The sequence below is a fragment of the Pararge aegeria genome, chromosome 11 (genome assembly GCF_905163445.1).
Source record: "Pararge aegeria chromosome 11, ilParAegt1.1, whole genome shotgun sequence".
In the NCBI taxonomy this organism is placed as follows: domain Eukaryota; kingdom Metazoa; phylum Arthropoda; class Insecta; order Lepidoptera; family Nymphalidae; genus Pararge; species Pararge aegeria.
Window position 1 is genome coordinate 11,196,422 of NC_053190.1, and position 13,032 is coordinate 11,209,453.

Sequence of the window (13,032 nt, forward strand, 5' to 3'; positions counted from 1 at the left end):
GGAAGTTAACAACCTTCGGTGACCGTGACCCCGATATCAAATAACGACCTACACTGATTTACAAGACGGGCCAACTACGCGCTCCTGTTACGAAATTTCGCTACTAGGTACACTACATAAGTACCTTCCTATAACGATACAGTCTGCCGTCATTTTCTTAAATTTTTTCTAATCTTGATTCATTATTATCAATTCATAAACCAACCATTCATATTTTGCTCCATTTATTGAGCTGAATGCGTTACGTTAATACGGTAAGCTGCTTTAATGTGTGTTAAGTGCGAAAAAGTAAAAAATGTGCTAGGAAATATCAAGAAAGAAACAAAGATTGGGATTGCGGCAGCGAGCAACCGCGAATCGCGACGCTTCCGCGCTCATATTGATTGCTGGTGACATTGTTATCAATACTCCCCGGCTGCCGGGCCGGCGCTACACCCGGCTCCGGCGACCGGCGCGATCCGCGGCCGCTCTACTCGCCACCCAAAAGAAACAGAAACGTATCTTCGCGCGTTCGTAACGCAACGGAAAAAAGGGCGGAGACATCACGGCGGCGTCGGCACCCAATCGCATCCGACTACAGACGGCGACCGGCCAATCGCACACTAACGCCGGGGAGGACGCGCGCACGCGGCCGCGCCCTCGTTTCGCTCGGGCTTTTTATTTATTGTTGCGCGAAACACCGCGCGCGACGGGTGTGTGATGCGCGCGTGAACAGCCCGATGAAGATGGAGTCCGCCGTGGACTCAGCGTCGACCGCGAGCGAGGTGAGCGGCTCGTCCGGGGGCTCGCCGAGGGTGAAGGCGGCGTCGCCGGCGCGGGCGCTCAGCCCTCCGCAGCTGCTGGCGCCACGCATGGCCTTGCCGCCGCCCGGCCTGGGCCTGCTGGGCTCGCTGCAGATGATGCACCACTCGCCGCTGGAGCTCATGGCCGCGGCGCACCACCACAACCCTCACCGCTACGGCAGCCCACCACCAATCTCCACCTCCGACCCCTCGGCCAACGAGTGCAAGCTGGTCGACTACCGCGGCCAGAAGGTTGCCGCGTTCATAATCCAAGGCGACACGATGCTGTGCCTGCCGCAGGCGTTCGAGCTGTTCCTCAAGCACCTGGTGGGCGGACTGCACACGGTGTACACGAAGCTGAAGCGCTTGGACATAGTGCCGCTGGTGTGCAACGTGGAGCAAGTGCGCATCCTGCGTGGCCTGGGCGCCATCCAGCCGGGCGTCAACCGCTGCAAGCTGCTCTCCTGCAAGGACTTCGACGTGCTCTACCGGGACTGCACTACGGCAAGGTACGTTTCGTTTGTGAAACCGAGGAATTCAAAGTTTTAGTTCGTGTTGTGAAACCATAGGTTAAGTTAACGCTACAGATTAGTTGGAATGATTCTTTGATTTCTTTTCTGTAGTTTTTTTTTCCGAAGGACCGTTTCGTTTAATTTATTTTTCGTCTCCAATATTAGCTAGATGTACCTACATTTCACACCTACCTAACTATACTATACCCGTAGATGGATATAACATAGGTCCTGTAAGTTATTCGTACCGTACGTAAATACTTGATAGTAGAGTCGCACAAATATCAGGTAGACGTTTAGATTACAGAATGGTAGAGTATTACAAAAATAAAAAAAAACTTAAAATAATACGAATATAAAAAGAATTATATTTAACTAAGTAAAAAGATATTAAATCTTCTTCATACATCAAAATTGTTAACTAGAGTAGAGTTGAAATGGATAACAAAGATAGCGAGAAAACCGACTTGTGCATAAACATTTCGACGGAGGGTCGCGCGGCGCATTAATTTTTCATATTTTAATACGCGCCAAATATTTCCACTGGGTTAAATATTTAAACCAGCTTCGGCGACGGAAGGGTTAATTCCCTGTTAATTAGCGGCCGAGGTTTAAATTTTTAAATAGTAATTTTTACAAACGCTAAAGTTTGATTAAAAGAACTTGTTTTACGTTGCGCGCGTTACCCGGTAGGCCTATATCGGCTTTCCCGAATGTGGTTTTAAAAATGTAATGTTTTTGCCAACAGTGCGTTTGGGAGGCGTAAATTTTAATTTTTTCGCTATTGACGCTTTGTGTTTGTAATATTTAATGTTTGTTTATTGGTCGGAAACGTTTGGGACGGCACACGGGCCGGGCTTACCCTGTGACTCATTTTATGTTTGATTTTTATGAAATCACGTTGCGTTCGTTTGACTAATGATGCCATATGTTTAGCAGGCCTGTAATTCAGGTCGCATTATTATAAATATAGCATTTTAGACTTACCTACATTTTAATTTCGTTTACAATAAATTTAAAAAAGTGACTAGGAGTTTTTAAACAAAAAGCTTAATATAGTAGGTATTTACTTTATTACAAATATAATAAAACCTTATTTTTGTATTATTTAATCTGTGGTAAAGGTATTAAAGAGGTTTCAATTACGTAAGAATTAATTCTTAATTCGAATAATAAGTAGAAAGTTTCTGAGTGTTGTAAAGCATTATAAAACATTTTCTGATATCTAAAGTAAATATTTTCTTTATGCCATGCTTATTTTCTAAAAAACTGTCAAAATTATCATTAGTAGGAGTGGGTTATACTTAGCCAAGTTATTTAAATTATGCTACATTCGATTTTTGCTATAGATATCCACTGTCTGTCTTAGTCTATTTTAACTAGTGTGGTAGCTTGTTGTACCTATACTAGATATTTTAAAGCAGACTGTGCGGACGTATTTTACTGCATAACTAGTGCTAACACAGCGATAATATTTTTTGACATAAATTTTTAACAAGTAAATAAAGATACGTCCGTCATCACCATTAGGCATAAGTCTAGGTAGGTTAATTAATAACTAGGTATTTATAAACGAAGTAGGTGGGTACCTAATTAGTCACTTCTGATTTTTATTAGCTACGTACCTAGCTTATAGGTAGTTACTATTATTGGATAGAGGTTACTTTGCGGAGTTTCATTCTACAATAAATATTAAGCTTACTTTGCTATAATCCGCGAAAATCAGGAAAATTAGCACGTTTTCCTACAGATTTCTCTGGTTTTCGCGGCGAGCTCAATATTTATTGTAGGTAGGTACGAGTACCTATATTATCTATGGTAGTAGGTAGGCAAGATTTTATTGAATTGGATGTTTCGCTATAATTCGGCAAAGGCTGCCGCTTGATTGACCTACACCGTGCCGTCTTGTGGTGGTTTTATATTTAGGTAATTAATGCCGGCGGATATTTAGTTTTAGTATTAGTTACCTTATAGGTAGTTACAGTTAATTCTTCCCGAATATTCACTTTGTAAGATTTCATAGTTTATATAAAATAAAAACTTTCTAAGCGCTTTGGAAATGAATCATGCAGCTTTTGTCAATATATTTATCGACATGATGTTTTTAAGGCTGCCTAGGTAGAACCTTTGGTTTCTCATATAAATGTTACCAATTTGTTAGGGTATGCACACATTGTACAAAATATTATTTAGTTGTTAGAAGATTTTTTATCTCGATTCGGTCACGTCTTAATTAAAATATTAGATATAAATTAGACAATGGTCTTTTGTGTAGTGCAGACTAAAATACTTAATTATCTTACTAAATCAATATACCCAAATAGTATATATAAATTCTTTTACAGAAAAAAAGTTTGTCAAGTTACAGCCACGTTTGTAAGTTAAGCTGTTTTTTATTTATTTTACGTACCTAACTACATAGGTAAGGAATTATATGTTATTTAAAGAGTCTCTATTCAAGATTTCCGCAAAAGTTTTTACTTCATTCGGAATGAGAAATAATTGAACTAAATATAAATATTCGGAAGTTATTTTTAGGTGCGGTCGTGGTAATGTTTAATAATTTGGTTCACGTTCTTTATTATTATAAGAATTGTTTTAATTGCCAGCAGAGAACTAAGTCGATAGGCCTAAAATAGTGATAATGATACAGGAATATTTTAATCAATAATCCGCGTAAATGTTTAATAAAATTAGTTTCAATGCTAAAGGCGAAAAAAAGGGCCGTAGATAGGTTATCATTCAAAATTGGAATGATTCGTTTTAGAAAACTTTATTAGCTTCACGTAACATGTTGGTTATACGATATGGGAATTTATACCGGCAATTATAAATGGGTGTTTTACTCACTACACCTGGCGAACTCTGAAGAAAACTTTTAGAACATTTAAGGTTTTGGCTATTTATGTTGCATGGTGTAGGTAAACTACGTTATTGCGTGTTATATAACTGTTTATACATACATATTACAAACCTTAGGTAGGTGCAATTAGGGCAGAATCCTGTTTATAATGTTTTTAGATAGTTATTTATACAAAATAAACATATCACTATCAAAATATTACAAAAATAAAGGTAAACATGACCCTCTTATTCAGTATTTAGTCTTCATAGTTAACAGCTTTTGAATCCTTACTTTGTAGGTACCATACATTTGCCACAATAAATGTTTTCCAAAGATACCGCTTTTCCACTTCGCATCCATCCGTCCGTGGCTTCTCTAATTAGATAATTAGTGCCAGTGGTTTTATAAGTTTCTTCATCACTGGATTATCATATTTATACGCTTTATTCTTGAACGCGTTCTTATGTTAAATGTTTCATTTAATAACATAGTTAGTAAAATACATATAACAAAACGCCTAAACATGCTTCCACAGCTTTCCGTTCAACGACAGTGATATTCACGGGACCGATATTCATGCTTCCAGATATTGGTTCCTAGTCTAGTCTACTAATGCAATGAAAATATACGATAATTAAGTAACAAATTAGAAGATTACAATTAAAGAATTAGGACAAAGAATATCTTATTTTTCTTTTCTGTGTGTTACTTAAATTATATTGAAGAAAATTAAGAAAAAACAAATATTTAGAGAATTGTTGACTAACAAGTCGCCGGAGACTGCCGACGGCGACTGTTTAAATTTCTAAATCGGTGTTTGCGTACGGAGTTGTACTTAAAACGAGGGAATTCATCTATCGCGTGTTCTTACGTGTTATAGAACTGTAACTTTGATTTCATAAGTTATAGTTATACACAATGACTCATGACGTTTTGCTTGTCTTATAACGGTGACCCAGCTAATGTATCCAATGTTTATTGTCCATTAAACAAAATCAAAAAACAATAAAAGTTAAAGAAAATTACTTACAATTTGGTGCATTCAGTAACACCCTATAAACACTGCAAGGGTCGCGGTGTTATCTATCATCTGTTCTGGTATTTCATTCGAGTGAAAAAATATTAGACACTGCTGTCTCAAAACAGCATTATTTTGTTTTATCACCAGAATAGGAAATTAAAATTATATTTATAAATTCCCAGAGATTCTTTACATCAGTGTAGAATGTAGATAAAGATAAACAGTGCTGAAGTAACACGATAAAAAAACAGAGTTTACTATTTATTCATCTAGTTTAAGTATAGTTAGTTAAGTTAGTAACTTTTTAGATAGGATCCTATTTTACCAAAAAGTAAAAACTTTTATGACCAATAATTACGAATAAACAACATAAACACAACAAAAGTATCTTCTTAAGTATTCAGTTAATAAAAGATAAGAATAAAAAATATGAATGTCTGCAGTCGGTGCGGTCGAATCAAACTAATCTGTATTGACATGTTTCCGCCATTACGATTTCACTGGTTCAATCCGAGAGCCGACTCACAAATAACATGTTTTTTGTATCACCTACCTCGGTGTGGACGCGGCTTAGGTTTTTTTTTAATTTTTGCAGCATTCAGGCATTGACCGTATCGATAATAATATTTAAAGATTTAAATGTAGTCTGTGAACTTTTGTTTGCATTGGAATAATTTTAAAAATGGTATAATGCAGTGGGTTTAAATCGCACCTTGCCGTTACGGAGTTTATATCCCTTGCACTGGTAAGGTAAGAAGTGCTACGCATTCTAATTCATAATGCTTGATCTGGAATACCTTTCCAGTTTCCGTTTCCACCACCACCTATAATATAAGTAAGTTCCTTCAAATTAAAAGTGAATTAGCCAATAATCTTCTAAGTAAAGGGAATAAATAATAAGTCAGCTGTAATCGCAGCCAATCATAACCTTATTGCACACCCTGCTGGGGCAAATATATTTCAAGAGAGTCAGGGTTTTAGAGCTTCTACAACAATTCAATGAGAGTTAAAGGTTTTTACATACCACAATACCTTAAGATTTTCAGCCTTATCCAGGATAATACAATCCATGCAAATAACGTGGAAGCAGTTTTAGTTGTCGATCAATTTTTCATGGAAATATAAGATTTTTGTCCATGAAAAATTAATCGAATAAAGTACGTAATTAAATGTACATAATAATATCAATATTTATCCGGGTTATAAGCTAGGTAACTCGATATTTTAAGGCATCGCCCGCATTACAAAACGTATATAATAATAGGTGGACGTTCCTTTTCACGCTTCAATAATTGCTCGACGGCAGATAAATGAGGATCAGGTTACTACGGATCGTGGAATGGAACCCCACGGGTGTGATTTGTGATTGTGACTTACAACTCTTTTAAGTACCAGTAATGCTTTTGAAGTTCTAATTGAATTACAAAGGCCGTTTGGATAAACCGTCTACTACCTACGTTGAGCTGTTATTACCTCTACAGTCCATACCTCAGATTATGCGTAGTTTCTACGCAAGTAGCTATTTCTAAACCAACTACTTATACTCTACTTTACTGCTTCGCAAAGAAATTTAAAATATTTTTTTTTATCTGTATACAACGTGTACCTACTTCAGAGTCTACATTATTTGCTGTCTCTGAGACTTATGTGTGAAACCGAAACGCTAAAAGTGTTTGTATTCAAAAACTATTAGCGTTTCGGTTAGCTACACCATTTCCATAGTTTTTCCTGAAAGAAATCAGTCGATCAAATCAGCCCTAACGCCACATGCAAAAGTAAAATCAAGTCCTGTCACTTTAGTAGGTACGCATTGCGTAGCGTAGTTACTATGCACATGTCGGTCTTTTATCTTCAATAGGGTTGTCATAACCAAACATTGAGAATGTTTTGAATTAGTTTGTATGGAAAAATAAATATGCTCCTTTTGATTTAAATTTTTTACAGGGTGATTCCTTATGAAATATACTTATGCACCCTTCAACGGTATTTCGTAATTCCGTTACACGTTGTATATCCAAACTCATGCGGTGATAACATAGTAGTTGCAGCTTCGCAGCACGCTCCTCTGATTTTTCGAAGTTATGTGCGTCTCAAGCAGTTAAAATATCACTTGCTTAACAACGGTGAAGGAAAAAATCTTAGGGAAACTCAATATAAAAAGCATAGATAGCAGACTGACTGGTTAGCTGACTGATTGATTGGCTGAAGAAGAATAATTAGGCCTACAAATGGCTGACATTATATATCAAAGATCTCAGTTTTTATTTTTAAGTACCTACCCTAAAAAAAAAAAAAATTTGACAAGCCTAATTAAGTGCAATTATTTTAAATAACATTTAGTGTGTGTGCATGAAAATGTGAGTGAATTATTGTGTTGATATTATCTAGGATTATAATCTTTCCTCGTAGTGATCCGTGATCTCATTTGACCTTAAACGTAACTGATGAACAAACTGATGTTATGGTTGTCACTGCGTATTTTCTATCACAACTTATTACAGTTATTTCTCTTAAGTTATGAATGTTTTCACCCCAATTACCCCTTTCCAGCCTTATATAGGATATTTATAGGGTTCCACAAACAAAGGGCAAAACGGGACCCTAATACTAAGACTACGCTGTTTCTCCGTCTGTAACCAGGCTGTATAATGAACCGTGATAGTTAGACAGTCGAAATTTTCACAGATGATGTATTTCTGTTGCCACTATAACAACAAATACTAGAAATCAGTAATAAATATTCAAGCGGGCTCCAATATACATGATTTCTTTGCCGTTTTTATAATGGTACGGAACCCTTCGTGCACGAGTCCGATTTGCACTTGGGCGTGTTTTTTTATTTAACTACTTAGTATAAAACGAAGTGGTAAACTCAGTAAAATATAATTTGATTATTGAGTTAGCTATTTCTTAATCAATACATTGAAAGCGTTGGTTCCGTCCATTGTCTCTGCTTCACAAAGCGAGGTTCAATTATGGAGGTCATCAACACGACTTTTTATGGAATTTCAGCTTTACGACTCATTTTGATGGTCCGCCTTCAAACAGAGTGATATTTTGTAAATAAACAAAGCACTGAAATAACGCTCATTACCTTTGTAGAGCCGGTAGCCGGTAGGTGCGAGCTGTGACGGAGTTTCGGTAGCATTTGCTGTAGTTTTAAACTTTGAATTTTGACGGAAGGATTACGGCATAAAAAAGGATTTGGAATGACGGCACCGTTTGAAGTCCGTTCTCACGCTGCGCCCGAGAGTTTTCATGATTTTTAGACTTTTAGGACGATGAACTAGACTTATCTCACACCTATAGGTACTCACATACATTTGAAGTTATGGCATTAATGTTAGAAGTTAATTGAATTCATGAATTATTATGATCAGAATAGGAAATACTATGTTGATTCAAATACGCAATATTTTATAGGGTTTTATTCAGGTAGGTATTGTATATCGTTCATATTTATTTCCAATTCTGTTATTCTGTTTTGTAATACTTAGATATCAACTAATAACTTTCTTTAAAACCATTAAATAAGAAGTTTTTCATAAGGTTAGATAGTTAAAGACTCGAAAAGCACCTACTTAGTTAAAAAACCACAAATGACAATCACAAATATATCAATGCCACTTCCGGGCCCGAGGGCATAGCGTACCAAGGCATGTGGGGAAGACAATGCCAATTTTTTTTTGGTAGCGGTGGAAAAGCTTTTTGGCTCCATCCGAGTCATTGGTAGGACGGAGGGTATGTGAGACTCCCCCCTCAAAATCCGTCGGGCTTGTCCGTCTGGTTGGCTTTGTGAGACGACTTCCCAACTGCCCTAACCGATTGCTAATGAGAATTTTTCGAATGACCCAATCCTTAATAAGTTTGACCTGTTGTGGTAACCGATTCCAAGACCTCGTGACTCGTGGTGGAACATGCTAACTGCTAAACAAACGAGAAAAATAATATTGTAATAATCATGCATTAATCACATTTAGTGCTTTATTAAGATTACCAGTAAGTAAAGATATCTTATTTAATAATAGGTTTTCCTTAGAGTTTAATCAACTATTAAGGTGAACACATCTAACGTAAATGCGATATTGATTGTGAGTAATTTGTCATTGCGTTTGATCGAATATTGAATATTATAACTAACATCGATTTGATATATCGATATATAATTATTGGTTTGCGTTACCCATATTTAATAACTAAACGAACGTATCGTCATAATCATCACATCAACCCCAGAGGCGTGCATAGAGGGTATGTACAGGGTATGCAGATGATATAAAATGAAGAAAATCTCCAGTACGAATTATAAAAAAACTTAAGGATAGCCATTGTAAGAGTTATAAAAAGCTTTACTAACTAACTATTATATAACTTTAACTATTTATAACTCGTACTGGAGATTTTCTTCACTTTATATCATCTGCATACCCTGTGCATACCCTCTATGCACGCCACTGATCAACCCATCACCGGCCAGGGCATGGGTCTCCTCCCACAATAAGAAGGTGTTAAAGCGGTAGTCCATCACTCCGGCCTAATGCGGATTGGTGGAATCCACACACATTTGAGAGCATTATGGAGAACTCTGAGGCATGCAGGTTTCCTCACGATGTTTCCCTTCACCATTAAAGCAAGTGACATTTAATTGTACTTTTATAGATTTTATATGTAATGAGCTAACCTGTTCGGGGTAAAGCAGTTATATTAAACCCATATGGGTTACTACGCGAAAACGTACCCGATCGCTAAATCGCCTAGCGGAACGTCTTTGTCGGTAGGGTTGTAACTAGCCACGGCCGAAGCCTACCAGCAGGCAAAAGTTGCCTTGTCCGTCTCGTACAATATCTGATATGTACTTCCGAACAGTTTTTTTAGCGAATACATACACTTTAATACAAACGAGCATCTAAATTAATATCTCTAACTTTGAAGAAAGTAATTTTTTTTTTCCGAAAAATGTTTTCTATCACTCTATGCGTAATGATCTAGGTACCTTGAGAAAGTCCGATCAAAATCAGTTCAGCCATTTTAAAGATTGATTAGAACCGACAGATAACAATTTAAAATGTACCTATATAAATATCATAAGTGTGTATTTTATTCGAATGCACAGACAGGCATTGAGAACTGAGATCATATTGTTTATGTAGACTAGCTTAATAAAACCATTTAGGTTTTCATTTAGCCTATATTAAATACCAATTTATTGCTTTTTATTCAGTAAACTTTCCAGTTTTGTACACAGTAGACACGTTTTTACAGGCTTATCTGCCCGTTTTTTAAAGAAATAAAAATATCATGTTCTGCTGAGCTTTCAATCAGACAAACTGTTATATTGTAATTGTTCCTAGAATCGAAGATATTGGGTTTTCTTCTGATGACGATTATTTAAAGCAAAAGTATCATATAACTTACCTACTTAGCTTCAGATAGAATATTCGATCAGCAAAAAGTAAAATCACAAAATTTCAAGACAACATTCAAAAAATTCAAAATTCGAAATTCATTCATTTTACGTAGGCCTATTTTATGATCCCTCTAAAAACGTGAAGTAGGTGTATCTGTTTGTCGTGACTCAACCATCAGTTCCGAATGCAGAGAACGCACCCTTAAAACATCCTTATATACTTATATGCATTCGTACTACCATACTAATATTATAAATACCAAAGTAAGTTTTTTTTGTTTGTTTGGTCACTACGTTCGGGTCATCCACTGCACAGATATTAGCATTTCGTAGCAAACTAAATTGAAGAGTTACGTAACTAGAACCGTGTAATAGCTATAACACTCGCGTATACTTAGTTTATAGTTCCTGCGTAACATTTCCATTACAGCTGCTTTAACACCTATTATAACCTCTTTTTACCCAAATACTTTTCTATAAAACTCTTGTGAAGTTCATAGTACGCTACAGCATTATTCATTTTAGTTAAAGAGGATATAATGATTCTCTCCTTCAGTTAAGTACCAAGGTAATTATTAACCGATGACTCAAGTCCTACCAATACAATACAAGTGAATTCAATGCGCAATTACACCTATCTTTTGATTGCAACACGGATCAAAAACATTTGTGGATTAGGAAAACTAAGCTGTCTAGAATTCAAATAACAATATAAATAGATTTTATTTTATTTCACAATGTAACGTTATGGATATAAATAAATTATGTTAATCAATAATGGCGAAGCACCTTAACACCTACAGATAGCTATTAGCTCATGACTCAAGTCCTAGGAAAACAGCACTGGCGAATTGGATGCGCAGTTACCATATCATTGTACATATCTATAACTGTCATCAGTGATCAACTCATAATCGAATGAGACTAATCCTTTTCTTACTATGTGTGATTTATTTTTAAGTTCTGTCAGGTTTTGACGCCATACACGTAGTCTTAGATTCTGTTAAGATATTTATGGCATATTCAGAGAACCAAACTTCGGAATTAATAAAAATGAAGAAGTTGTTGTAATATAGAAGTTATTTAATAACCGATAGCACTTCAGCGACTACTTTGGAATTATGACATCGTTTCATTTCAGTGTAATATATATAATTTGGTTGAATTCCTAGAGGATAATACTTATATAATTTAACATAAAAAAACACCGCCAAGTGTTGGGCGTAAAAGAAACACACGATATACCTACAAAATATGTTATAGCTTCGCCATTAAACTAAACTGAATCCTAAATAGTTGTAGTAATGATTGGTGTTCCAGTAGAACGTTTCGGGGTGTCACAAGGAAAAATACTAAAGAAGTTTTTTAATATTAAAATAGCGCAACAAAATACCTACACGAAACCCAGTTTGGCTACAATCAGCATGCTTGTTATTAAGTGCCAGATTGCTAAAACAATAACTATTCCCTAGTTAGGTTATAAAACAACATGCACAGATTGAAATCGAAACTACGTACTGTGCATGGCATATGCTAGCAACATTGTTATGAATGATCGAGGTGGGCCGCTATGCACTGGCTGTGATCCAAGCTGTGGTACTGATTGAAATATTAAACCAAGACGCAGTGTAGTGTCTCAGACATGTGCGCCAAATTATTTGGAGAAATTAGTTACCTAAACTACTCGTATTATGCTTAACGGCTCTTGGATTTAAGCGCCAAGGCCTAGAACTACTGCATGAAGTCGTCGCAAACAGATGGACTGTTGACTACCTATATCTGTTTTGGTCTTTAATGATTTCCACAAGCCGATGGTCTCGTACCTATTTTGTGTTTGAAGGTGTTTGTGTTAATTTTTTATTGATTACTGTCACCAACTAACCCACCAACCCTCATTGGAGTAGCGTAGTGGGTCTATAGTCTTGACTCCTCTCCCCGTTTTCTGGGGTAGGACGTCAATAGGCTTATGATGATGAATGTAACAGCTTACTTTTAACTTCAAAAGGTTTTACCTTTTATGTATGTCTATTTTGCCAAAATTCAACAATTTGTTAAAGTTTTTCTTGAAGAAAACTGCTTAGTCTAAGATAAAACAATTTCGATGGTCTTAGTCGACAGCATAAATAGTTAATATCACTGAAAAGGTAGAAAAAACTCTCTGAGAGTGCCATCATCGCTATGACCGCTTACTCTGCCAAAATATTTTCGAACTTCGCTCTTTGTTATCGATTTTTCTATGAAACTTCTAATGTAGCTACTGACCTACTTTGTAAATTAAAACAACTTACAGTATTTTCAAATATAACCAAACAGCAACAAGTTTCTTACTAGCCCAGAACATTTTACAACTTTATAGTTTTGGGGTTGTTTTTAGACTATTTAATACCAATTTTTTTTTATAATACCTACTTATTTTACGTACTGGTCAATTTATTTTATTTGGATTAAGTTCAATCCTTGATATC

The 13,032-nt window shown here is 36.2% G+C and overlaps 1 protein-coding gene across 1 annotated transcript in view; it reads left to right on the forward strand.

Annotated features, from left to right (window-relative positions):
- The first annotated feature begins 236 nt into the window (after positions 1 to 236).
- The window catches only part of LOC120627421 (dachshund homolog 2), a 207,292-nt gene continuing 194,496 nt past the window's right edge, over positions 237 to 13,032 (forward strand). Inside the window, exons 1-3 of the mRNA XM_039895423.1 lie at positions 237 to 254; positions 344 to 513; positions 716 to 1,291. Of these exons, the coding sequence (XP_039751357.1) occupies positions 237 to 254; positions 344 to 513; positions 716 to 1,291 (764 nt within the window). The remainder of the gene's footprint in view (positions 255 to 343; positions 514 to 715; positions 1,292 to 13,032) is intronic.